This window comes from Camponotus vicinus, unplaced genomic scaffold (genome assembly GCF_025532165.1).
Source record: "Camponotus vicinus isolate PSW18456_S1 unplaced genomic scaffold, iyCamVici1.0 SCAF_6, whole genome shotgun sequence".
In the NCBI taxonomy this organism is placed as follows: domain Eukaryota; kingdom Metazoa; phylum Arthropoda; class Insecta; order Hymenoptera; family Formicidae; genus Camponotus; species Camponotus vicinus.
Genome location: NW_028141978.1, coordinates 9,064,978 through 9,092,818, shown reverse-complemented (window position 1 = coordinate 9,092,818; position 27,841 = coordinate 9,064,978). Strand labels below are relative to the sequence as shown.

At 30.2% G+C, this 27,841-nt stretch overlaps 1 protein-coding gene across 2 annotated transcripts in view; it reads right to left on the bottom strand.

The window, feature by feature from the left end:
• Positions 1-27,841, bottom strand: part of Dnc (phosphodiesterase dunce) — a 315,712-nt gene that overhangs the window by 260,367 nt on the left and 27,504 nt on the right. The window contains exon 1 of one of the 2 annotated variants that reach the window (XM_083101565.1): positions 21,024-21,265. The exons of the other annotated variant lie outside the window; for it this stretch is intronic. Within the exon in view, the coding sequence (XP_082957691.1) occupies positions 21,024-21,253 (230 nt within the window). The 5' untranslated portion in view covers positions 21,254-21,265. Of the gene's footprint in view, positions 1-21,023; positions 21,266-27,841 lie in introns of those variants that run through there. 2 annotated transcript variants of the gene reach the window in all.

Below are 27,841 nucleotides of genomic sequence, written 5' to 3'. Positions count from 1 at the left end.
TCCACGGAAAGTGCCGGTAAAGTATGATTACGCGCAATTTATCTTTGTCTTTAATCACGTGAACGTGATTAGTCAGATATTCATGCTTTAAATAATCAGATTCAATGTACACAGCCATCATTACATGTTACAACTATTAACAATAGGACAATAAAATTATAATAACGCGTCATCTTTTTGTTGCACATCATTATAAAAGTACATATGATACGTTGATGATGTGCAAAGATGAAATTCTACGACACTTTCGCTGCAAACTTTAACAAACCTTATCTCATTCCGTTATAATTATATTTTTTAGTTGCATTTATGCATAATCCATTTTTTGCTGTGCTGTCTTTTTAATTAAACAGTCGAAAAATATGTTTCTTGACTAATGTATATATACATATCCTGCCAGAGTTAATTTCTTTGCCAAGCCTTTGACGGACCAATTACACTCGTCCATGATAAACGTTGAGCACAAAGCAGCAAAGTTTAATTACTCCGATGACTGATATTCACCAACTCGCAAATCGGTTTCCTAGAGGATGAAACGTTGTGTTTGTCTTACATTTCTATTTTTGTACGCGAAATTTCTTTTGAAAAGATAACTTAACGAAACTACTTACTTGTGTAGTTTATGTGTCTCTCTGTTTTAGAATTCGAATTTAAACTCCGAATTTCCATATAACTTTCTACCTTAACTAGTAATTACAGTATCAGAAACATATCATAACTTGACTTAAAATGCCTCGAAATAAAAATGAAGAGCTTGCGTATTATTTGATATGAATTTTACTGAATTTACTGCATGTTGTTTGCTCGATAATTAAATAATCCTTAATTAATGCGTCTTAATTAATCTTTCGATATCGTAACAAATACAATTATTTCTTCTATCATGCGTATATAGACTGTAAATTACATCGCTACAAATTTTTGCTAAAGAGGATTGAGACTCGCGCATATCGATTACCATATATTACGTCAAGATATTTTTCATAAAGCGTTCTCTTTCATTCAGGATCGATTCCGTAGCAATACCGTGCGCCATAAATCACAACGTTGATGTCCGTAAAGAATAACGGCCATCATGATTTTATCGCTTTCTCTTAAATTTTCTTTGAACATATTACTGGACAAAAATTAGTCGTCGCGTTAATATATATCCTTATCTCTCTTCAATAAACCATAATTAGTATTAAGTATTAAAATCATAATGAGAGTACATATAATATTATTATACAATTATTCTTTTTTTTTCACTCTCTCTCTCTCTTTCTCTTGATTTATTTTTTTATTATCAAAATTGGTTAAATATGTTATATTACCAAATAATATATTTAAATATCAAAGAAAGCACAAATGCTATTATACAGGGTCTTCAAAAAGTCCCGGAACACTAAAATATCTCGAAAACGATCAACTATAATGAAAAATATATAAGGAACAAAGTTGTAGGACTAAATAAAATGTACCTAATGATGATAAGAATTTGACCTTGGATGAAGTACTCAAGGTCATATGAAGGTCAAGTTGATTTTTTAAATGGAACTCACCATTTTTTATTGCATATTCTTATAGCTTATCTCGAGAGCTTTCCAAAACACTATAATTAAATTAGTTTTCATTAAGTACTTTCCGAGTTATGAGGCTTGAAATCGTTTCTTAATTTTACATAAACCGTAAAATATCTTGTAAAATATTCATTTTTCGATTATCTTACCTTAATACTTTTATGTACAAAATAATGAGAGTAATCAATTGGTGTAAAGAAAACAACTATGTTTTTTCTTTACACCAATTGATTCTTCTCATTATTTTGTACATAAAAGTATTAAGATAAGATAATCGAAAAATGAATATTTTATTAGATATTTTATGGTTTATGTAAAATTAAGAAATTATTTCAAGCCTCATAACTCGAAAAGTACTCAACTCAAAAGTACTCAAATAAAAAATGGGAGTTCCATTTAAAAAAATCAACTTGACCTTCATATGACCTTGAGTACTTCATCCAAGATCAAATTCTTATCATCATTAGGTACATTTTATTTAGTCCTACAACTTTATTTCTTACATATTTTTCATTATAATTGATCGTTTTCGAGATATTTTAGCGTTCCGAGACTTTTTGAAGACCCTGTATATGAATATATGAACTTTGCCACTTTTCATCGTTTCAAACCTCATCCAAGATGAAAAAGTTCATCACTGAATATATCACAATCATTTGATCTCATTGTTACAGTAGATCGAGTGATCCTCGATATTGCATTCCGTTTTATCGTTCAATAATTACATCCTTTATATTATAGACTACGCAAAGGTTACAGAGATGACGCTGCTTCAGCGTTATATTTCCACTATCGTTCCCAGTTAATCGTCACGATAATAATATTTGAATTTCCAAGCAAATCGCGAATAGTGAAATAAACAAACTTCCGGAAGGGCAATGAGTGCGGATTGAACTTCTCCACTACAAAAGCGAGCGCGATACATCAAAGTGCGTCCTCGACGCGGGGAGAGAACGCTTTGAAAGCTTGTAAATGAGCCGCGCGGTAATTTATTGATCGCAAATCGGCATTTCAATACATCGCGCGCAGTCCTACGAGCTGCATCTCACAATCCTCTCGTTTCGTAGTGATTCGTCGATAGATGAGTACCGGACGAGTAGATAATTAGCGTACGCGGTCAGCTGTTGAAGCCACGTCGATGTCACTTGAACAGAAACGATCGTTACGTACGTAACTGCGTAAACAACACCAGTAATTCGCACTACTACACGCAATATGACTGCCATTGCAAATGTCTTCCAAACAATTATCTCCATGATTATGAAAAAGAATAATGAATATATCCAATATATTTTGTGATATATTTGATATATTTGCAAATATATCGCGATTCTTTTTATACGTGAAGAGTAATATGTACCTGGCTTATATATGCACACGCGTGCGCGTGCATGCGTTTCTGCATGAAATTCTATCTATATAATAATATAATCCATTATATTTTAATTGTGTTGGCGTATCGATCATAGCCGAATAATTGGATACAAATCCCACGATAGAGTTTTAATAGGCAAATGACGGAGGAAAATATTGGATAAACTTTGTTAATAAACTTTGTCCCCCATCATGTGGACATCGGTATGTGCGTCTCAAAATCGAAATGGATCGATTATTTCCGGTTCGCAGAAAAGAGAAGGAAGGTTTCTAGAGAACCCTTTTATATTTCATTTCTGATTTCTCATCGACAGACACACTTTTAGCTTTTTCATTAAATTGACTTCATGCTGGAAAAGCGAGAAATAAAACGAAAGCTATCGTGCAATTCCGGACGATACTCCCGCGTGGTCGTTTGCCTCATAGGAATAAGACCACCGATAAAAAGCCAAGTCCTAGACATGTGTTTTTTATGACGTTGAAAGTCTAGTAAAAGTATTACATTTTTTACAATATTACCTTTTTATGATCTTTCCGAGAAACTACGTTTATAGCACATTACTTATTTACTTATATCCCTAATATGGGAATGTGCGTAAATGTATAGACTAACAAATTTTTTAATATCATCTACACGATATTATTACATTTAATTTTCAAAAACGCGATTTCACAAGCTTTTTATCAAAAATATAATGCCTCTAAAATTTTTTTAAAAATTTTTGAAAAAAAATATCTATTTTCCTTTTTCGAATAAAGTTATAACATTTATCAAAAACTCGTGATTCTGGATTTCGTTGAAAGAAAGATATTAAATAAAAAAGTGACATATGTATGTGCATCACGTCTGCTCCATATTAATCCGTAAAGATTCCAGAATTATGTCCAGTATTATTAAATATTAAAGAATCGAGATTTTACTAATTAGATTAAGAAACTTACACCAGATATTGATCAAATATAGATATCCTCATCTATCTCAATGAAGTACACACATTGTTCATATACCATATATTCTTGAAAGGGCAAACCTCGCCGATAATTCCACGTATATGTTTTAACTCTAGAAATAGAAATTACTTGGCAATTTCGCCGACAGCGATTTATCGATATATTGACACGCAACATGTCCGATAATAAAGAGTAAATAAAGACTAAAATAGACTACGTTCTCGACGCGTTGTAAGAAGGACTCTGCAAGGGGAGCGGTAAGCTCTAAGGGCTGATCAAATACAATGAACGAGAATGCAAATAATGCACAAAATAATTTTTGCTTCAAAAATGTTAAAATTTAATAAGCAATTATTAATATTCCTAAAGTAATGTCGAGATTAATTATTACGAAATATTCTTAATGAAACTATTCGCTCTGCAAATTTACGAATTGCATAAAATAATCACGAAGCATAATTAGTAATATTCACACATTATCAACGAGGTATAACAACGATTTATTAATATCAACGAATGTTAAATTGCTAGTAATTCATATATATGGAATTGATGAAATCTAATAGACTGTTCTTCATGTGAAGCATATTCTAGCGCGATATAAACCCACGTTGCACGTATTAAGTTGATGTACACGCGCAACAACGGAATGTTTATACATAATGCATACGGTAGGTAAGTTTGTTGAGATGATCCAAGATGCCTCACGCGCAAGACATTTATATCCCCGATGGCTGAAAACTCTTTTCCTTTCCGCGAAAATTTATTCCCTACTGGAACCTGATCTGCGAAATATTCCCTTCTGGTATAAATATGACGTCGTAATAAGCACGCAACATCACGTTTCGCTTCGAAAGTATCACGACCATCTATTGTTACCAAATTTACTTCGCAGTCCGACAAGAGAGAAATCGATACTCCTTTCGTGGCTTCGCATTCTACATTATTCGCACTCATTTTTCTAGCATTCAGTATGTAGCAATATTTTATATCGCTTTATACATATTGATTTGCATATCTGGAAAATATATATCCTTATTATATTTATTTTATCACAATCGATAAATAAACTTGTTTTTTAGAAACAATTGTATCAACGTAGTTAAATAACTCAATTATTGCTCAAAAACATTAACGTAAGAGGATTTGTCATAAGCCAAATTTATTTAATTCCACAGATATTTTAAAAATGTAAAGTTTAATCAATAAGAAACTTTAAAAATATTTTTTATCTTCGAAATATGGAAGAAATGTGCTATGAGAAATTCATAGAATGACGCTTGCCAATCAAGGCGGATATTCACCAGAACGCATCGAATCTCTTAAACGCGAATATCACTGTTCTAATTGTAAGTGAGGTAATGTAGCAACTTGAGGATGACTCCTATATAAATGTAATTTCTATATAAGTGTAGACGGAATAGAAACCTCTGGCTGTTTTCCAGCAGAAAATTCGAAAACGTTAATTGGTGAAGAATCTCGAAATTGCATTTAATCGAAAGGTCGGGAATTAGGAACGAACTATAATTTGATTTCTTTGCATGCGCATGAATAAAACATTTCATTGAAATTAATAAAATAATGCGATTAAAATATAACAAACTAGAATCGTGATTGTATATCGCTAAAACTATTGTTTGTGCGTGTTTTTTTTAACTAAAATTATAAAAATTTGTAGAATAATTGATAAAAATAATTTTTGTAAATTTCTGTCTAAAAGATGCTTTATTTCTATAGGAAGGCATATTTTTTTAAAGCAAACCGAACTGCAGGATTTGCATCAATTTCTAATTTATTCTGGAAATTTTGCATAGAGCTGCAGGCATGGTCGTGAAAACCACGAAGACATTAAAATCGCTTTAACGATTACCTCGCTTTTATGATCGGAAAATGCAAAAAGCAGTAACTTTCTTTCATTCTTTTATTCGACGTGCGAAAAAGATAGAAAAGAGAGGGAAAGGGAAAAAAGATAGAATTGATATTGTCAATGAACGAGAATAACGATTCGGAATAAAATTAGAAAAAATAAAATAAAATCCGATATGAAATTCGTCAATTTTCGCCTGATATTCATTGCGAAATCCATTTTAAAGATTAGATTTTTTACAATTTTTCTTGTGATTTATAAATGTGCATTAAAAAAATGTATCATCCTTTTATATTTTCGATAAATGGAATCTTTCGAGTAAAAATAATGTTGACTATCAATAATAATATCCTTATCCGATACATTGCAAGATAGACGTAATAAAAGAGAAAAAAACGTGATATTATTTTATATCTCTCAGTAAAAATAATGTACGAGTCAAATATGACTATAGAATCATAGCTATAAACAATAATTAAAGTTAACAAAGCTGCAACTAAGTCTCCATTTTTTCAAGTTGACAGCGCAAAAAGTAAATAAATAGTTAAAGTCTTTTAACTAATATTTATGGAAACGCCCTTGCACACCTGTGACTTCGTCATCCATTTCTACTAAGACGCAATTCCCACGCTATGCATCATCACTTTCTAAATATGTAGAAAAAAAATATACAAAATTATAAATATATATGCATCAGCCATATGTATTACTATGTATAAAAATTCTGTAATTGTGCCCCTGTCAATGGATTCGTAGTCGCGAAAAGACAGATTTCGTGCAAAAAGACAGCCGGTGGTCGATATAGAAAGGAACGCTTGCGCGTTTCGCTTTCCTCCACCGCCGTTATTATCCCCCCACGCGGATTCACGCGCATCACTACTATAGGACCGGCAATTGCATCCCGAAATTACATTTCGAGTGCTGTAACTGCGAACTCGCGGACGATACGAGGCTATCGATAGGCACGATCCAATTTTAACGAAAATAGGTTTCGATGCGATAATAAGATTTTTAATGGACCGCCATCGTAGACGTGTATGTAATCCGTGATCTCATAAAACATATATGCGAAGTCGCGAGATATCGCATGCGTTCAAATTAAGAGAGAAATTGTCGTAAAAGAAGCGAAAAAGGAGCTAAAAGATTATAAATGATAAACGATTTATGAAGAAGAGATAGTAACCCTATGTCCACCCTGGGGATTCATTTTTTCTCTCTTACCCCGAATATTCTCCCTTAAATGTTATTCATTTATTTTGTAGACCCTTTACTTCAAGCTGCTCGTTCGAGTAGCGCACGATTTTCATCGAAGGCTTGCTTTCTCTGGTAATTTTTCGATAACTGCTCGATTTAATCAGTAGATGAACAACATGACTTAATCGCGTTTATACTAAAAACTCATTAAAAATCCATGATAGCTAATTATTCTAAACTATGCGATCAGTTAAATCGATATATAAAGCAAAGATTGTCGTCGTCTATCGTGCCTGTCCGTCAACTAGATAGATAGCACTTCCGATTCGCTTATCCCGAAGGAAAATAGCCGCGGAATTGATTCCGCGCGGAACTGCTCGGTGCTCCATTATAAAAGTGTCGATAAACTCGCCTCGAGATTTACTTCCGCGTAACCGCGGAAAGTAACACTGTCTATTATCCTAATGTTCATTTAACTTCATTCCACGAGATATCTAGTCAAAGTATGAAGTCGATAACATTCAAAAACAATCTCGCGAAATATAAAAATAACTATCAAACAAAATCAGCAGTTGACAATAAAATATTTCACGATCATGTTTCTATAAAAATTTTGATTCTTTTTTCTTAACAAAATTTAAAAATTTTGATTCTCTTAAATTTCTTTTGATTTTCTTAAAAATTTTGATTCCTCCCCTTTTTTCTTAACAATTTGATGCTTTATTTGTGGTATTTTATGCTTTATTGAGAAATCGATCGTTTATCTTTGATTATTTTTGCTCTTAGAAAACATAATAAATATCAAACAATATGATGAGCGAAATAGTTCTGAATTGTCATTGTGCAAAGAAGTATATAATAACAATGCTATTTTCATGTTTATTCAGTCTGCACGGGCGAAACGGAACGTATTTCCTTATTAAAAGAAAGAAAGAAAGAAAGAGAGAGAGAGAGAGAGAGAGAGAGAGAGAGACAGACAGACAGACAGACAGATAGACAGACAGACAGAGACGAAAGAGAAGATGAAGTAAGAAAAACAGAAAGAAATAAAATATAGGACAAAGTCAGACACACAGAAGATGTCTAAATGCGGATGCGGACAGGATATCCATTAGCCAGCTGAATAGAGGGTAAAGTCGAAAGATAAAAGAGGAAAAGGAGAAGAACAAGAGTATATAACCACAGCTGCGACAGGGCTAAAAGCAACAGGCAGCCGATCAATAACCGACTTTTCGTCTAGGATGCGATCTCTATCCTTTTCGATCTCATGTAATGAGACGAAGATCTGGTCTAATGCTAACGGATCAACGATTATTTACTCAAAAAAGAAATTTTAAAACATTCGTTCAAGTAATCGAATTTATTCATATCCACAAAACGCCAGCAAACTTATCTTAAGAAACTAGATACGATTATATCATTTGCAGTGTTCTATATATGTTTACGTAGAAATAGTACAACGTGAAACAAACGAAGCAATTAACAAAGTTCGTTAAACAAGCCGAAGGCGAAGAGAAACTCATCTTGCACTGTCGTCTTATAACTTCTTATAGTCAAATTAAGTTCAAGAAATTTCAAAATATCCGTTTAAAGATTAATTAATATATCTCGATATATCTCTATCGTGTAAATTTAAGATTTTTACAAATATGTGAGAAGCATAAGTAATTTAAATACTCAGCAATCCAAGCCAAAAATGTTATATTGCAATATTATAAATAACTACTGTAAGATTCATGATCTCATTTAAGATGTAAAATTTTCGACAAAAAAACTTTTATTATTGGAAATAAGAAAAGATTTTGGTAATATGCTTTTCTATCTTATTTCGACATTTTTTGAGGGAAGAAAAATTCAAAAGAAGACCAATATATATTTCTTTTTTCTCTTCTTCTCCTAATAACATCTTTTAATATATAATAAAATAAACGCGAAAAAAACTAAGATTTATTAATTTTCAATTTATTAATTATTAATTATTAAAAGATAATTTCATAAAAAAATTTAGATGAGGTATGAATTTTATCAAAGAAGCGAAAAAAAGTTTAAATATATTTAAAATTGTTTCCACCAAGTATCAAAAAGTATTTTACTCGCTTGCCACCGCCTCTCAGTTTAAATATGTAATATAAATATAACAAAACATGAAAGTTTATAGATAATAATTTTACTTCCTGCGTTTTAATTTATAAAATAGAAACATCAAGGCTATATTTGACATATAACAAGCTAAAATTGAGGACATGCATATCATATACAGCAAACTCACCTTATATTGCCGAAACCACTATACATCGAATGATACATCATGACTGAAACTTACCTGAAACAAAAATAAAATTATTAGAGATATATATGATAAAGAGTTATATTTTTTATATCAGTAATTTCGTAAATTAATAATTATATGGGTAAATTTATAATTATATTATTAGCGTTTTATAGCGCAAAAATTCATATTGTTATCAATCTTTCCGACAGTCGGCTTTTCGTTGGATAAAACGAGATATTTAAACGCTATGGGACTTATCGATCGCCATACAAAACCAAGCTCCGCATAAAAACTTCGTACCGACGCAGGGATAAGGAAGAATTCTACAAAATCCCTTGACTAAACTACCCTTTCGCGTTCTTGAGAATCGAAATCAGAGCGCACCACTGATATATTTAATGTAAATAGAATAAAATTTTGAGGTTTTATAGCTATAAAAGTACATTGAAAAAATATACGAACTTTAACACAATGCGATCAAAAAGAAAAAACATTTCTCACTACAATATTAATAATATTAAAAATTATAATAATTATTAAATATCAGAAATTATATATAAAATGCCTCAAACTAAATAGTACATCAATTCTTTGATGAATTTTTTAATTACTTTTTTCTTTCAATCAGAAAAATAAAAATATATATCTCTTTGTTCGGATTAATAAATGGGAATATGTATTGTTGTATGGTTGTGCCATAATTAAATAAAAATGTGCTTGTAGTTTGCTGCAGTTCATAGAATTGACGCAAACGCGATGTCAAATAACATATATAATGCATATAATGCTCTGCTTACACACAATTCTCGTCGAAATTCATAAATTATTTATTCTCTAAATATGCGATTTTCGTCTCAACTATCTTTGAATTTTAATTATTATAATTATATGAGACAAATGCACGTGCGGAAGTTAGCATTAAATCACACTGTGTTTACTCAAGTGGATAAAAACGTTTGTCTGTATAAATCGCTCGTTACCTTTTATTTATTCCTGTACAAGTGACGCCACTTTACCATTTTTTGAAATTTATATGGTTTATGTTAGGGCACGACCAGCTATTTATGTCAATAAAATTTTACTACTTCACTTAAGGTTTAATGTTCCACAAGCGTCTCGCATTTGCGGTGACATTTATGAATGTTTTGTCATGCTATATAAGAAAATATATTTCAAAATGTGATTGTACGTGATGCAAAACATAAATCATGTAGCATGAGGCACAATTGTTTTACTCTTCTTCGTAAAATGTTTCACATGCCATAGATAGTAAAATGTATATTTACAAATCTTCGACATTGTTTATATGTATATATAAGATGCTTTAACTTTAACTGATTTTCTATACACACACACATATATATGTATATACCATATATATTTAAGTTAAAAATGAGGGCATTAAGAAACTATTCAGAACAATCGATCAATAAAAATAAAAGTTGTAAAATGAAGATATATTTGTCATAAAAGTGGAATGTCATCGATTATTACTAAAGTTTTCATTTGATTATTTCTGAGTGACTCTGTCAATAATGACATATGAGCATCGAAGTACATCCTGAAAAATCAACAAATAGATATTTATTATATATATAAGATATTTATTATGTTATATATTTCTTCTATGCTATGATGTTATTACTTTAAAATTAAATTAAATTAAATTAAAATTAAATTAATGTATACAAATTATCGAAATTAATATATTATAATAAATATGCAGATGCGAGAGTGTTACCATCATGTTTATGAATTTGCGAGCAATTTAAAAATTATGTATAAAATTATGAAATATCGAAGTTAACCGCACGATTACTATTTACCGTTGATTACAAATTCATATCAAAATTACACGAATTTCTATTGTTATAAATATACAATATTATTACCCTGAAATTAATGCAAAATTAATATATTATAATGAATACATGGATTTTATAACCCCTTTATAAGCTCGATTTAAAATGTAAATATGTGTGTTATACTCGTAATAACATTATAAAATATTGGAGTTTCGATCGCGTAAGTCGACTATTTATGACTGATTATGAATTCGAATATGCATTAATAAAAAGAGACGCTTGTGTGTTTTAAAGCCCGTTAAAATTCCGCGATAGAAATTCCGAAGGAAATACCGACGGTTGCGGCGCGGCGACGTAGCACGATCAATTCTTCCTTCGCCGTTCACGACATACCTGTGTGTACACACTTACCTGCCGGCAGGTTGATGACTGCCGTATAACAGGTCGATACCAACCCGTAACTCCATAACTGCATTGCAGACACATTGACCACTCGGCACAATAATAAGTTACGCGAAAGCTTTGCGCTCATTATGTCAGCGATTCTTATGATTATAATCATAAATGATTCATAAACAATTTCACGATTTTCCTCCATAATATACAATATACAATTCTCGATAATTCTCGATAATTCTCCATAATCTCAACATCTTTTCAAGTAAAAATATTCTCTTATCGATCATTATTATATAGACTCTAGTTATATAGACTCTAGTTTTGTTTGTCATAATTCACTAAATGCGCTCCATATTCTTCGCCAAGATTATATTCGTATTATACTGTAATATATACGCAATACCCTAAATTCTATCGCGTGACCTAATCAAAAGCGGATACCTATCCTATCCTGGGTCTAATATATGCTCTTATTAACGAAATTCGTGCGGAATTGGATTTCATGCATCGATAAAACGCTTTCTGTGTGGCAAAAGTTGAGTTTGACGTGTCGATTTAATAAATGAAACCGAATGAGACCTTACTTAAACTGACGCACACATGTCACATTTTTACGGTAGCATCAACTTGCGGCGCGATAGACTTGAATAGTTAAATTTGTCCAATTTACCTGATTTCCCCCGTGTTATGCACGGTTGCTAGCCGAACGTGTAATCGATGGTCATTCTGTACAGTTTAATCAGCGGCCACTCGATGCTCACGACATATTACGTCAAACTTATGCAAACAATGTGCAGCAGATATATAGTTTATATAATAACACTTCTTGTCATTTGCTTCTACATTGGATATTTTAACTCTGTCTAATCACAATAATAGAATAAATTGTATATAATCATTTTATCGTCATGAATGTACTTTAAACTAAAAGGTTTAAACAACATCCAATGTTACTCGACGAAGAAGTAATTAGAGTTTTAACCATGTTTAATACTATGTGGTTTTTGTGCATTGTACGAGAAATGACGCGTTGAAAGCCATATGCAATTAGGAAGAGCTGCAATTACGTTTCATAAACTACATAAAATAATATATAAAGTTAAAAACTATCGTTTGAAATAGATCCCTTTACCACATTCAACGTAACTAAATTAAGCAGATACACATTGAAAGTCCAAGTTTAATTCAACGGATTCAGGAAAACAGGATTTCTATGCATCACCGTTACTAATTATTGTCTAAGTACGGTTTATCTAGGTTTCCGGGGATTAGAATTGTAAACACAATGTCATTCTAAATTCATGTAGGCTGTTCTACGTTATAACTCGCATATTCTGTATATTATAGATTAACATACAGAAATACATGTTAAGAATTAAAAATTTTACTATCTCTGACGATTTCTTGATGCCTATAGATATTTGCAAAACGAGGTCGATACTTGTTAAAGCGTAATTCATATATTTAATTATCTTATATGTAAATTACTGTTTTGTTCAATTAATTAAACAAAAGAAAAATATTCCTTAAATAATTAATAATTTAATACTTGATAAGTACAAAAGAAAAAAAATATATATAAACTTATTAAAAAACAAACTGAAATATTTTCAACGTTATTTTCAACGTTAGAATGTTTAACACAAAGACAACAAAACTGTATGTAAATAACATAGAGATTCTTAACATTTATGTAAACGATTCTTAAACTAACCATTCTTTCCAAGTAATTATATTCAGAAGAGAATCAGCTTTATTCTACAACTTTACAGAGTTTGTTCTTGATTAAAGCAATAGAAGCTTGTCATTCATAATTTTAAATTCACACTTTTGCGATGTAGAATTATATCGTTATAAAAAATATTCATTCATATGTCGCACGTCTCTATCGAATCTATCTGATATTTCATGAGTCAATATTTAATCAAATTTCCAAGTACGAACTTAAATAACATGTCAAAGGTAACGTTTGAGAACGTTGAAGAGTTTCGCAAATTAATAGACCGATCGATAAATGATATTCTTCATCATTTCAGCAAAATCCAAGTTTTCGGTGAATACAATACCCGTGAATAAACTTCGCTGATTCTATAATCATTCAGCTATGAAGTGCAGACTGAATGAACAGCTCGAGATATATCGACTTCAACAACTGGCACTTGTATTCTCGGGGTTTCCGCGCATGTGAAAAAAAAACACTTTCACGTAAAGGCGAAAATATCGGCGCGGAGGATATCGGTTATATGACATGTGACAAATGGACATAACTTCCGCTGTCACGCGCGGATACAGGGGTTAATATACGCTAAAGTGGTTTCGTGCTTCCGTCGAGATGTGAACTAAAAACGATCGTGCTGTACATTGCAGATTGCAAATTCTCGATCTGCACTATCGCGTATATGATAAAGTACTATCCGTCTCTAGCTTCGTCGTCTCATTTCCCGAAACGTCGCCCGATAATCGCGCGCGACGCGAAACGTCGCAAAGTATAGAGATATCAAAGGTGATAAAAATGTTATAAACGGGGTTGGTGCATATATATATATTTGATCAAATCGACGTAACTTCACCGTCTTACTGTGTAACGCCGTTTATTTTTCATCCATCTATCATCGGATTGTGTATTTTATCGAATTGTCAAATATTCAAATATATAAGAAGTAAGAAAAATAATAAAATAAATCACATTCTACAGATTTTCATTATATCGGAGTTTACAATAAATTTATAAATATTTTCTAATTTTTTAAGTCTTTTTTTATAAGATATATATAATTTTTTTATAAGTATATAACTTTTTTATATATATGTAAATTTTTCCTTATCGTGAAAAAGATGGATCTTAATTTGATTTTAATTTTTCTCAAAAAAGAAACAATATTACTAATAGCTAGGTATCATTTTTCTTATTCTGTCCACAGTAAAGATTTCGCCTATTATAATTATAATTTCATTAAACTTTTAATCAGATCATAATATAGATAAACCGAGATAAAAAGATCGATGTTTGTACTTTTTGCTTACGATGTGAGTTTATAATATGTATATAATAACGTATTTTTCATTATACAGGGTGTTCCATTTTAACTTTGCCATCGAAATATCTTGTAAAGTCTAAAAGATACGAAAAAATGTTTCAAACAAAAGTTTAGGATTTCGAGGGGGACATCTGATGGTGACTTTGACTTTGACCTAGAGGTTGAATTTAGTGGTCATTTGAAGGTCAACTTAATTTTTTTAAATAGAACCCCCTATTTTTTATTACATATTCTTGTAGCTCACCTGGAGAGCTTTCCAAAACACTATAATTAAGTTAGTTTTCATTAAGTACTTTCCAAGTTATGAGGCTTGAATTCATTTCTTAATTTTACATAAACCGTAAAATATCTTGTAAAATATTCATTTTTCGATTATTTTATCTTAATACTTTAATATACAAAATAATGAGAGGAATCAATTGATGTAAAGAAAACACATAGTTGTTTCGAAGAAAAAATATGTAATTTGCAATTAACAATTACATATTTTTTCTTCGAAACAACTATGTGTTTTCTTTACATCAATTGATTCCTCTCATTATTTTGTATATAAAAGTATTAAGGTAAGATAATCGAAAAATGAATATTTTACAAGATATTTTACGGTTTATGTAAAATTAAGAAATGATTTCAAACCTCATAACTCGGAAAGTACTTAATGAAAACTAACTTAATTATAGTGTTTTGGAAAGCTCTCGAGGTGAGCTACAAGAATATGTAATAAAAAATAAGGGGTTCCATTTAAAAAAATTAAGTTGAACTTCAAATGACCACTAAATTCAACCTCTCAAGGTCAAAGTCAAAGTCACCATCAGATGTCCCCCTCGAAATCCTACAACTTTTGTTTGAAACATTTTTTCGTATCTTTTAGACTTTACGAGATATTTCGATGGCAAAGTTAAAATGGAACACCCTGTATATATGCGTATTATATACAGTCGTAATACAAACTCTAAGGAATCTCCATTTATTGAATACAGAATACGTAGTATGCACGCAGCTACATACACCACTTAATCGCTGTATGCTCTAAATCCGGTGCTTGTTTCCCCATAATGGTAAATACCACAGTGAAGGGATAGAGATACAGTAGAGAACCAATTTCATCTTGTAGCTAGCGAACATTAACACAAGTTGGAACAAATAGTTATGCCGACGAAGAGTATCGTGAGCATATTATGCATACGCAATCTTTAAGAAGGAAACTTTTAAAAGAGCTAAAAATTAGTAATACAATCTTTTCGTAAGAAACACAATAGAAACAAAAATATTGAAAAAATATAAAAATAAAATTAATTATATAAATTTAAGTATAAAATAATTTATGATAACAAAATCATGAATGATTTTAACGAATTAAATGAAATTCTTGAAAAATTGTTAAAAATTATGTTTTATTAAAAAGCGAACACAAGAATATAATAATTAGTGTCAAGGATATCTTTAATACAATTTAAACTTTCCGATAATTAATACCGAACATACAAAAGGAATTATCTTTCCAGTGAAGGAAGGCGAGTTTCTGTACTATCCTCTCACTGTCAAATACAGATACAAAGAACGGAGAGATTTACGTATTTTAGTTCAACACAAATGTATACGATTTCTCAAGATCTCCATTTCTCGCAACGATTTTCTGTTCTTTACGATTATTCTTCAATTCGACACGAGAATATGCAGAAAGTATGTTACAGTCGGAACTTGTTTCTTAAAAATGAGAGGAATAATCTAATTTTGTTAGCTAAAATTCACAAAGATAATCGGAGCAATAAAAACGCGTGTAAGGAAAAAGAATAATAATAATATCTTATTTCTAAACGTTAAATTTAAGTAAAGAAACATTTGCAAAAGTTTGCTTAAGTTTAAAATTATAGTCGTATATTGCCTTAACATAAATAGATCATATTTAACACAATATACATGAAAAATTAATTATCGAAATAAAGTATGCATAAATTTTTCACTTGAAAGTTGAACGATTGAATTACAATACCATATAGAAAATTTCTGAGATGCAATTGAAATATTGCAATGACAAGATTAAATATTTAATAAATCTATACGCTAACTCTTTCCACATATACATGTGCGTGTGCAGAAAGACATGTTCGATCGATGCACGACATTCACAGAAAGTAGTTCACAACACAGGAATATTAAAATCTGAGTGTGTCGTCTTTCTATCTCTGTTTCTCTTTCTTTTTCTCTTTCTTGAATTGCATTGAAAATCTATTAATCATCCTACAAGTATAATAAACACGAAATTCTCTAATTAAATATTAATCTTGAATAAATTTCGTCTCAATTAAATTTTCATCCTTTAATATCTTATCCTATATTTTCTTAAGCACAGTTAAAATTTGTGAAATTTAAAATGTGTGTGTATATATGTGTATTGCATCAATATTCAGATTAATTATGAAAATCGAGAAAGAAAGACAAAATGCATATCTATTATCTATAGAAGATGGTCAGAAATTCTGAAATACATATAACATTTCAACAAAAATTAAGACAAAAAATTTTAACATTATAATGATTATTCTCATAAGAGATCTCAAAAAGATGTCCTCAAAAAGGTGATGTTTCTCATAAAAATTCTAATTTATTCTGTATATATATTGTTACTATCCATCTAATTTTAATACATTCAAATAATTATGATTGAAACGACAGCAATAGTAACTTTGTACCACGATAATTAAAATATACCTTTAGATATGCGAGATATTTTATAAATATGACAAATAGAAAATGTGTACAACAAGCTTTTTACACGGTCACTCTTTTATATTTTTATAAAAAAATAAAATTTCAATTTAACGTGAATTATTTGCTGCTTGTACCATTCCCCTATATTCTTGCAAATAAGTATAATGTGTTCATCATTGATGTTTTCACAGTTCTTTTGGAGAAATGTCTATTCGCTTTGATGTAGAAATGTTTCAGAAAAAAAAACGCTTTCTCTGCATGATGCAAGATGTATTCGAGGAAAATATCGTATTTCCTCTAGACTGCAGTTTCAAAAGGATGATGTTTGTTTCTACAAACTAGCAAAACTTTTGCGTCTTTATGTTGCTGAAAAATGAAGATTTTTTGCAACACACTTTAATGATATAACAGCTAATAAAATCTTACTTTTTTTGTCACACATATCTATAATTTCAAATAAATTTTATTCTAATAGAAATTTAACTTAAGAATTAATTATCAAAATTGTAATATTGAGTCAATGAATAAACAAATCGCAAGAAAAACTATTTTCATTAAATGAAACACTTTTTATAAAATAATCTTTTATAAATTAATAAATTAATTTTATAAAAAAATATTTGTTATAATATTTTATAAAAAAAAGAGTATAAGAGAAAGAAAGAGAGAACATAGAGGGAAAAAGAGAAATCTAAGGTATTCTTGTATTTCTCGCAAAAAATAGGGTTGATGAGATGTGCACATATAAAAAACCTAACAAAAGTTTATTTCACGACTAATTTTCCTGTCATAACAGAGAGAGTTAGGAAAAAAAGAAACAAAAATCTTATTTTAATCACATCTTGTTTGCAAAGAAATCGATAATATAATACTGCATAAAAATCTAATAAAAAGAATATGTTTGCAAACTCAATTTGAATACTGAGATTATAATTTAAATAATCTGAAATATTTTGTATTATTTTTGAAATATAAAAATGGAATTTTAGCATTTATTTTACACTCGAAAATCTAATGATATGAAACATGAGATTACATTGTTAATCCATTCCAAAAATGTGACATAAAATATTTAAGCTTGTACTAATGATAATATATCGTTAGCTCTGCTTTAAAAAACGATAGTTTACAAGTGAATTATATCCTCTTCAATAAAATTCTAAAAGAAAGATTCTTGGTAATTCCTGTGCTTAAGCTGCTTTTAATGATGTAAACAAGTTTGCTACGTTAGTTCGCACAATGCTTGTAGCTAAATATAATAAATGAACATATATATAAAAGATACACACACGAGGAACAAACAATTTTAAATATTAAATTTTGCTGTTAATTGATTTCTTAACAGATTACTACGTTATTACTAATCTTTGTTGCTTTAATTTAGAAAAAAACTGAGGCTCCTTGTTTGACATCGTATAATATTCTTGGCTATGTAAATGCGTAGAGATTATTATTTATTTAGCAGTCACTCAAGGAAAAAGCATTCTGCATTATGTAGTTATATTTGCTCGCAAAATACTATTCTATTCTAACCTCGTGCTAAAGTAGAAACGAGAAAGAGATACGTAACATCTATCTGTTTTATTAAATGTTATCATCATGTATTTTGATACGATATATTTTGACACAACATTTTTCCCTTGCTTTTTCATTGAATAAATAATTGTTCCTTGCTATTGTGAAAATATTACGTTCAGGGAGATAAAGTCGGTGCGATTTATTCTTTACAAAAGCACTAAGTCATATCACCATTAATAATTCATAAGCAGTTGATAATTGTAAAAGAAGACGATACAGGGTATCGACAAGAGGCGCCAACGCGATGAAGCAAGAAATTGTAAAGAAAAATTGCAAAACGCATCAAAATTAGCATTTTAAGTAATTATACGCCAAAAGTGTTCATTTCTACAAAAAATATCAACAAAAATATATGATATAGTCATAAAATCATCGAAAATATTAATAAATAACAGAATACTATAAATATATACATATATATACTAAAAATATGTTAAAAATAATTAAATTTGCAACAGAAAAGAAACATCACCATATATTTGAATTTGCATATTCAAGTAATGACACTTAATCCCTTGATGACACAATTTAATTCAAGCAAAATGCAACTACGCCGCATAGCACTTTGACGTAATATAAGTAGTATAAGCAGAAGCTTGTGCAAACAAGCAGCCTTATGGTCAGTATTAACTTCTACTAATGTGTGTATGGCATTCATAGCGTTATATGTAACCTAGCTTGGTAACATTATACGAGATCGTGTCAAACAACAACAAAAATTGTATTAAATTAAAAAAGAAACATTTTTTCGATTAATTTACGTTATCTCTTTTTTTCATTTCACTCAACAACAGGAAATCATTACAAAAGCAATTATCAACCTGTCTTCCTATTATTTGTATATAACGGAAACAAGACTTCCAGAAAGGACGCAATTTCACTTTAAAGATTGCAATAACGTCATTAAACTCTTTTTGCTCGCGCTCGACTGAATTCAAACAAAAAAAGTCAAGTCAAGTCAAAACGGCAACACAACAAAATCGGAGAAAGTATAAAGACGTGAATACAACAATGAGATGAGAGGATCCGATGACTGAGAAGAGTCGTCTTATTCACGTCATACCCGCATCAGGATGAACAAATCCCCATAATCTGAGGATAGAAAGGGGTATGGTTTCTGCTCAGGTCGTAAAATACATTTAACAATTTCTCGATTCGCTGACAGATAATTAATCCCAATATGTCGCTCCACTCGAATATCGGACGAAGCGGAAGAGAATAGCATGCGAGAATAAAGAGGACTTCTACTTGTAACGAAGCGTGATATCAATATGATCCGTAACAACGGAAATAACATCAACGCGCATATATCCGCGCACATACACACATATACATTTTTGTTTATATTACTTATCGTAGCCAGATAAACAAAAAATTCCGTTCTGTATTTAATGTTGCAAAAATGGCAATTGAGATATTGTGTATGGAATCTATCTGTTGTGCTAACTTGCTATAGATGTATTGCAACAAGTATTATTCTGCACATCAAGCGTGAAAAATAGAATTTTATTACAAAGTAATAAATATAAATATAATTTTATTATAAAGCAAAATAAATGATTAAAATTTAAGTGTGTAATAATTGTTTTAAAAACTTTTAAGAATTATATATTTATAACATTAAAATTATTTGATTTTTGATTTTATTCCATTAAACATCAAATTTAAATTTATTATATTCATTATATTATTTATAGAAATTTATTTTTAGTGTATATATTCTTAGATTAGATCGCGCAATTTCAGGTTAAAACAATAATTCGTCATATATTAATAAAGCAATTTATATATAAATGTACACATAAAGAGCTAATAAAATCAGTCTCGTACAAAGTATTCCCTCCCACTTCCTTTTTTCTCTAAAGAAACTGAAAATTTTCTTCTATTACATTTAGTATCATATCTGGAAAAAATCCGCATCGCATATTAACTGAAAATAATTGATATTTATATCAATTTCTGATAAATCTTAAATATTCTGGAAATAAGAAACTACTTTGCATTGTAATCTTTAAGAGTAATGTTGCTCAATGCAAGTAACTATACATTTATATTCACAAACTTTACTCGTGATAAGAAAACTTGGTGTATACTTTACGGAATTTAAATTTAACCATTCAAATTAATCTATAATTAAATGTAAAAAAAAACAAAGATGATTAAATTTTCGAACAAATTTTGACTATCGATCCAAAGATACGCAAATATATCGACTAATCGGAACAACCCGTGTAAAATGGAGAAAATCGAGATGAAGCGAAATCGATCGCTTACCTTCGGCAATGTGTGGGTGCGACAGGCCAGCTTCTTCTCGTCCTTAAGATTATAGCGGGCGGTCTCGCGTGGCCGACAATCGGCGCCGAGGTGCGTCCTTGATTTCGTTTCCCCCAGAGATGACCAACAGGCACGTTACCGTATCCCGCTATCCCAGGATGCGGCCCGCTTTCGCTGCAAGCGCGTCGCGAGAACATTTCGCGCTTTCTCTCATCACACTTCATCATCATGGCATGGAATTTTCCGCGTTCGCTCGATCGCTGATCGAGCTCAGTATCGGAAATAAACTTGCTCGTGGAACAAGCTCGCGATACAACAAAGCGAAATATACCAGCCACTCTTCTCTGATGACGCGCGGACGTTAACGAACCCTTTTTGCAACTGCACTGCCCGACAAAAATTTCTCCTTTGTTTGACAGTTAATTTCACGCATGCACAACACCATTATTTTCTTGAACAAATTTCGACAGACTCTCATTGCTGTACATTACGCAAAATCGGTCAATAATCGCTCAATAGTTATATCATAAATAATCTTTCGCTATTCGATCAACATATAAAGTAAGTAACCAGTTCGTCATTTTTTGTAGTATCACATTCACAATAAAACTTGTTCGATATCACAATCAAATTGTTCCAATCTATTTTTTATGTTTGAAGTTTTTCGGCACAAATACAGAGGTAATGATAGAAGTTTGTTTTGAACGTACGATTATGAAATAAAAAAGAGTCAGATCGATATTTTCCTATATTAAATATCCATATGACACTTGTCAAGAAATTTTTGCTCTGTTAGTCAATTCAAATTCAAAACACTGATATTGGAGAAAATTGTGTCTCTATGTCGAATTAATTTCAATCGTTAAAGTTATTTTAAAGCGTAGGAAATATCAATATCTCATAAACGATAAATTATCAGTAGGTATCACTTGAAAACAATATTATGATATTATTAATCATAGACCGCTCTATCTCTCTCTTTTTCCTTTTCTTTCCACATCACTGGATAATGTCATTTATGTGAATGTCGTATATCTCCTTTCTATCGTTCCTAACGATCAACGGTAGCATCACTTAATATTTGCATGTAGTTAGCATAATTGGTATCGTGCGTTTCTGCAGCGATGATCTTGTCCTGGATGCCCGTAATTTCTAGAATTGTACAATCGGAACTCTCGTGAATGTCACGCAAACATTTCCAACGAAATAAAACTTGGCGTGATATAAAAAATGTATTACAACGATTGTCGCACTGTGGAACCTGTATTTTCATAAATTTTAAATAATTTTCTTTTAAATTTCAATGATAAAATTTAATAAGTTTTGAAACATCATAATTAAATTTTCTAATTAACACACATATGTTAAATATCTCCTATATAAAGTAATTTTATAAATATAAATATTTTTATAATATATTTATTATACTCTTATTATTATACTCTTTCGCGTTTCCACTTGCAATATATTCCTTTAAAAAAAAAGACTTTTTTACGGAGAAATATAATTTATATTAAATGTATTCCCACGCGAAATAACATGGTAACGCGATGCTTCGCAACGGGAAAGCGTGAAGTAACGCACAGTGCACGTAGACTAATATAGTTTCTAACATCGCGAAGCTTTTTGTAGGGAGCATTTTACGCTTTAGGTATGTGGCACGGTCGGAGACTAAAAAAACTCAGTACACTTGCCTCGCGCAGTAATGGCGCTAGACAAGATGAGACTATAGAGAGTACGATCTTCTACAGAGCCGTTCTTCTTCTCGTTTCAGCATCGTTATATCACGAGTTCGGTAAAAGCTATCAATACAGACAACTCTCGCAACTTGATCTTGCGCTTTCCTCGACATTCATGATAAATAGATTCTACAGGCGATATTATTTTCATATCTTTGCTTGACAACACATTTAAGCAGAAAATATGACTATCCAATTCTCAATATTATTCACATTTTTAAAAATTCATAAAATACGAGAGGATAATTCACATTCATTCACTTAGCGAGTTAAAAAATTCTGAGAAATTCAAATGATATAAAAAAACTTTATTTCTCGCGCAAAATTAATTTCCGATATATCGTTGCATTCATTTTTGCAAAAGCCGAATATAAAGATATAATGAATTGCACTTTGAGATCAAATCTCTCAAAGTATTATTTTACATATGATTAAAAAGCTAGTGGAATTTTTTTTTGAAATGGAAACTCTCACGTGTAGAATAAAATAGAATATATATATATAATTATTATTTAAACATTTTCGATCATGACGCTATCCAAATGTTTCTCTCTCATTTAATTAATTCCTTTTAAATTGATACAGTAATTCAGCAGTATGATATTTAGATATGAAACGCGATTTTGATATTTAGACATACGATGAAATGCGATAAGGATGAAGTAAAGGTAATCTAGGGAACAGTTTCTCCTTATGGGACATTTTCGCGGTAGGTTTTTTCAAGATCGTGCGCGATCTTACGCAAACTATACCGCAAGGGTGGCGCAAAAAAGATCTCGGGGTGGTCGTAAAAGGCGCTGCTGTGGGAGAAAATATCTTCTAGCTCATAAAGCTAGCTGGTTTTATGAGAAGACCCGTAGGTAGAAGATTATGTCGCGGCCAACTTTTATTACAAACGGTTCGCGGTTCATTATATATTAAAAAGAAGACATAATTCCGATTCGGTATGAACCACGATCCAGTTAATCATCGTTAACTATATATTGGCAAACAAAGCTTTCGCCCTACAATAGGATGCTGTAACTCTTTCGTCTGACAATCAGCAGGTGAGACTAAATCAAGCAAACAAAGCACTGGATATGGCAAATATAATCGCAAAGCAGCGAGAGAATTTCAACTGTGCAGCTCTTGTGTGAATATCCTGATTATTAGAAACATTGCGTCCGTATAACCTTTGTAGGTATAAATCAGTTTGCCGTCGTTTGATGGCGTTATATTTGATATTGTCGCCCACAGGGAATTCATCATTCAACGTATTTAATTCAACAAACATGAGAAATTTATTCGTAGCACACGTGGCAAAAAACATCATTACCTTTTAGCGAATAAAAATTATTATATTAGCTAAATGTAATGCTACGATTTTTAGATTATATATTAAAATATATGAAAATTAAATTAATGATTAAATATATGATTAAAAAATTTACACTTTATATTTGTATGTTTTTTCTTAATTTTTATATTCAAATATAATTCTTAAAAAATACACATCGCATACGATTAAGATATAAAAAATCTACACTGAGAAAAAAATGTTGTTAACTTGACTAAACCGTTCAATTGAATTATAATGGAAATATTTTTTAATTTAATTTTTTTAATTGAAATATTTAAGTATTTAAATTAAATAATACATATTAAATCTAACATGATATCTATTTAACTTAAATTTTTCAATTAAAATTTAAATATTTCAATTTAAAAAATTATTTAGTTGAACAGTTTAATCAAGATTTAACAATTTTTTTTCTCAGTGTAATATCTACTCTGTCTATTTTTAATATATGCATCAATAAATATAAATAAATAGTAAATGTGCATGATAGTGTAAACATAAATTAGTTCGATAATTTCTTTCAACATTCTACAAATTTTAACTAATGTAGGCATCGATTATGTAAACTTTATAAGAAGATTAATATCAACAGAAAAGAATATCGCGAAAAATATAAAAAAGCACGATAAAACACGCTTGCGAATTCTAACTAACATAGGCACCAATTTTATAAGAAAAGAGAACCTCTTACAAGGAGATTAACATCAACAGATCTTGAAAGGTAATGAAAGCACGATAAAACGTACGATCGATCGAAATAATTTCCATAGGCACTCTTCATCTGTTTAAAATAATTGGGAGAATCCTTAGAAATTTTTTTTTCTCGAAAGTAATCTTGTTCGCGCATATTATACACGCAGAAATGGAGGTCATTAGTACTCGTCTGATTCCCGCGCTCCCTTTTCCTTAACCAACGAGATTCATTCGAACACATCCGCGCGTGCAAAAATGCCTCCTAAACTTTAATTAAGGTAATAATTTATTGCAAGGGAAAAGTTGTTGATGGCAAAATGACACAGAGAACATCAACGATTGTGGCGTATCAGATAAGCTTCAATTAAGATTTTGATATAGTGTAAATTTAATTAAATGTTCAAATTAAAAAAGACTCCCAATTAACTAAAATATTACACAATAATATAAACAACAATAATATAAACAATAATTATCAATTAAATGTTATAGAATACATTTTCAAGAAAAAATATTATAAGTATATAATTATAATATATAATTATCTTACAAAATAAATCTGACTAATTCAAATATTCCGATAGCAACAAGTAGCAGTGAAAGAAAAAGAGACATTTTAACAAATTCTAATTTTACATCCAATGAATTTGAAAAGAAAACTTTGCATAATTTAGAACATGGCCTCACTGCATTTCATTATATAACAAAGTAAAAATAACGATATAAAAGAGAAGTGTCTGACGAAATAGAGAGAGAGAGAGAGAGAGAGAAATATTAAAGATTTCGCAACTTCATTAAAACTGTCCACGATGTTATATCATCTTTATTATATATCTTGTAGAGAGAGAAATAAAATATACGGTTTGCGAATCAAAGACGGCATCGTATTTCTATAATTTTATAGGATGAAATACAAAGTAATAAGAAAAAACAGATTCCTGTGAAATCGCTATACTCTCAAGTAAAAATGTAAAAAAAAAACCTCTTTTCAGCTAAATTTATTATTCAAAGCTATTATTACATTATTATATGTATTATGATATTAAAAATGATCAATAACTTAATATTTTAAAATTTAATATTTCTCCACGCAATGTAATTTTATGCTTTAATTTAATTTTATGCTTTAGACTTATTCTTCTCATATGTAGTGTTATTAAATCACAAATCTGAGAATGCGAGAATTAATTTATGAATTAATTGTATAACCTATTTTCTTTAATCGCTATGCATGTTACGACAAAACTAACAAATTCCAAATTGTTTCGTATATCGATTTGCTTTCTTTTAGCCCTAATTTGAGGGTTGCTACTGTCAATATCGTGAAAGTCCAAGCGAGTTTATTGGAAGAGTGACGTGCGAAAAGACAATAGTCTTCTTCTCATTCTCCTTTTCAGACGTTCATATATTTATTTTCAAAATACAACATGCATGAATACAACTAAAAGAAATAGGAAATACGAGGATACACTTCTGTATAAGAGGTAGAAGAATGATTCGTGTAATGTGTGTTATTATATAAATTTATGTTCGCGACATATCTCCTATATAAAATCATTGATTTGAGAATTGCATTCAATTTTTTAAATTTTTATTGCTTACAACGTCATCGATGTATCATATATGGAACATAAAGTTTCTTTTGAAGTAAAAACACAAATGGACATAAAAAAACAATAAAATATTTAAACTTAAGTGCAAACACATTTTAATATATATTTATTTTAATATTTTAATTGGAAATAAGTATATTTTTTTTTAATGAATGAGCACATGCACACAATAAAATGTATAATAATATCTATCCATTTAAATAAAATTGTAATCTATTTGTAATATAATTCTATTAAATAAAAGCAACAACAAATAATAATAAAAGCAATAACAAATGTATAGAACACATCTTGCGTGATAATGATCACTTTGTGCCTTTGTTATTTCACAAGATCGCGTCGCGACTAACTCAAATCAATACTAGTTTGCACACAAGAGTATTGTTCGATATAGTGTAAATGCAACTAAAGAAGAAAAAAAAATTATTTTAAAAAATATCAAACAATTCTAAAATAATTACAAAGAGAAAAGGTTCACTAAAAAAAAACTTGATGTTTAATAGATTTTAATGGATTTCATTTTCAATCTACTACAAAAGTGATTATAATTACAGATGATTTTATGATTAACACAACATTGTGTAAACTTTGCGTGAAAAAGAAACTTTATAAAAGAAATTTTCCTCCTTCTTCATACATGTAAAGAATACAAAATAGACGAAGAAAAATAAAAAGGTAGTCGAATTTCGCCTTTAAAAATAGAGAAACTCGTGAACAGCGAAAACGAAAAATAAAATTTTCTATCATGTATCGATTTTTAGTTCACCTTAGTCAGAATGTCACCTATGCCTACGCGATCTTCCAAGTCAATCTTCGACCTAATTCTCCTCGATCAGATCCAATATAATTCTCTAGGTCGATGCAATGAGCTAAGTCCAATCATCGTCTAATCGGTCGACGGTTCATTTCAGAGCCGGCAATAGTTAGGTCGCGCGGTACGATCAGATAACGGATATCCTGCGGACACTGAAAAATCAAGATGATCGAGATGGCGTATTTCTCGAAATTATTAGCCCCTTAAAAAAAGCTGTCAAAATAATAAGAATATTAAAGATCTCCGTAACAAACGATGAGACGAAAATATTTTTCATAAAGTATTTCGCGAACATTAAAAACTTTGCCTATGACGGACGAAACTAGAAAATATTATCTTATGGGAGAAAATATATAGTCAGAAAATGAAGATAAAGTATCTTGTTGTAACTTTTCATTAAATCGACTTGTAACAACTTATTCCTTATAATAACTAGCATGCTCTACAAAGCGGAAACATTTGTCTTGTACAAATATCTTGCGTACAAAGAGAATGAAGCGATCGAGAAAAAAGAAGTCTATGGGCTTTTTTCTAATTAATCAAACAATATAGCGACACAATTATATCGGCTATGATGTTTCAACAACTGACGCACAGACAATTACGAGATATTTAAATTG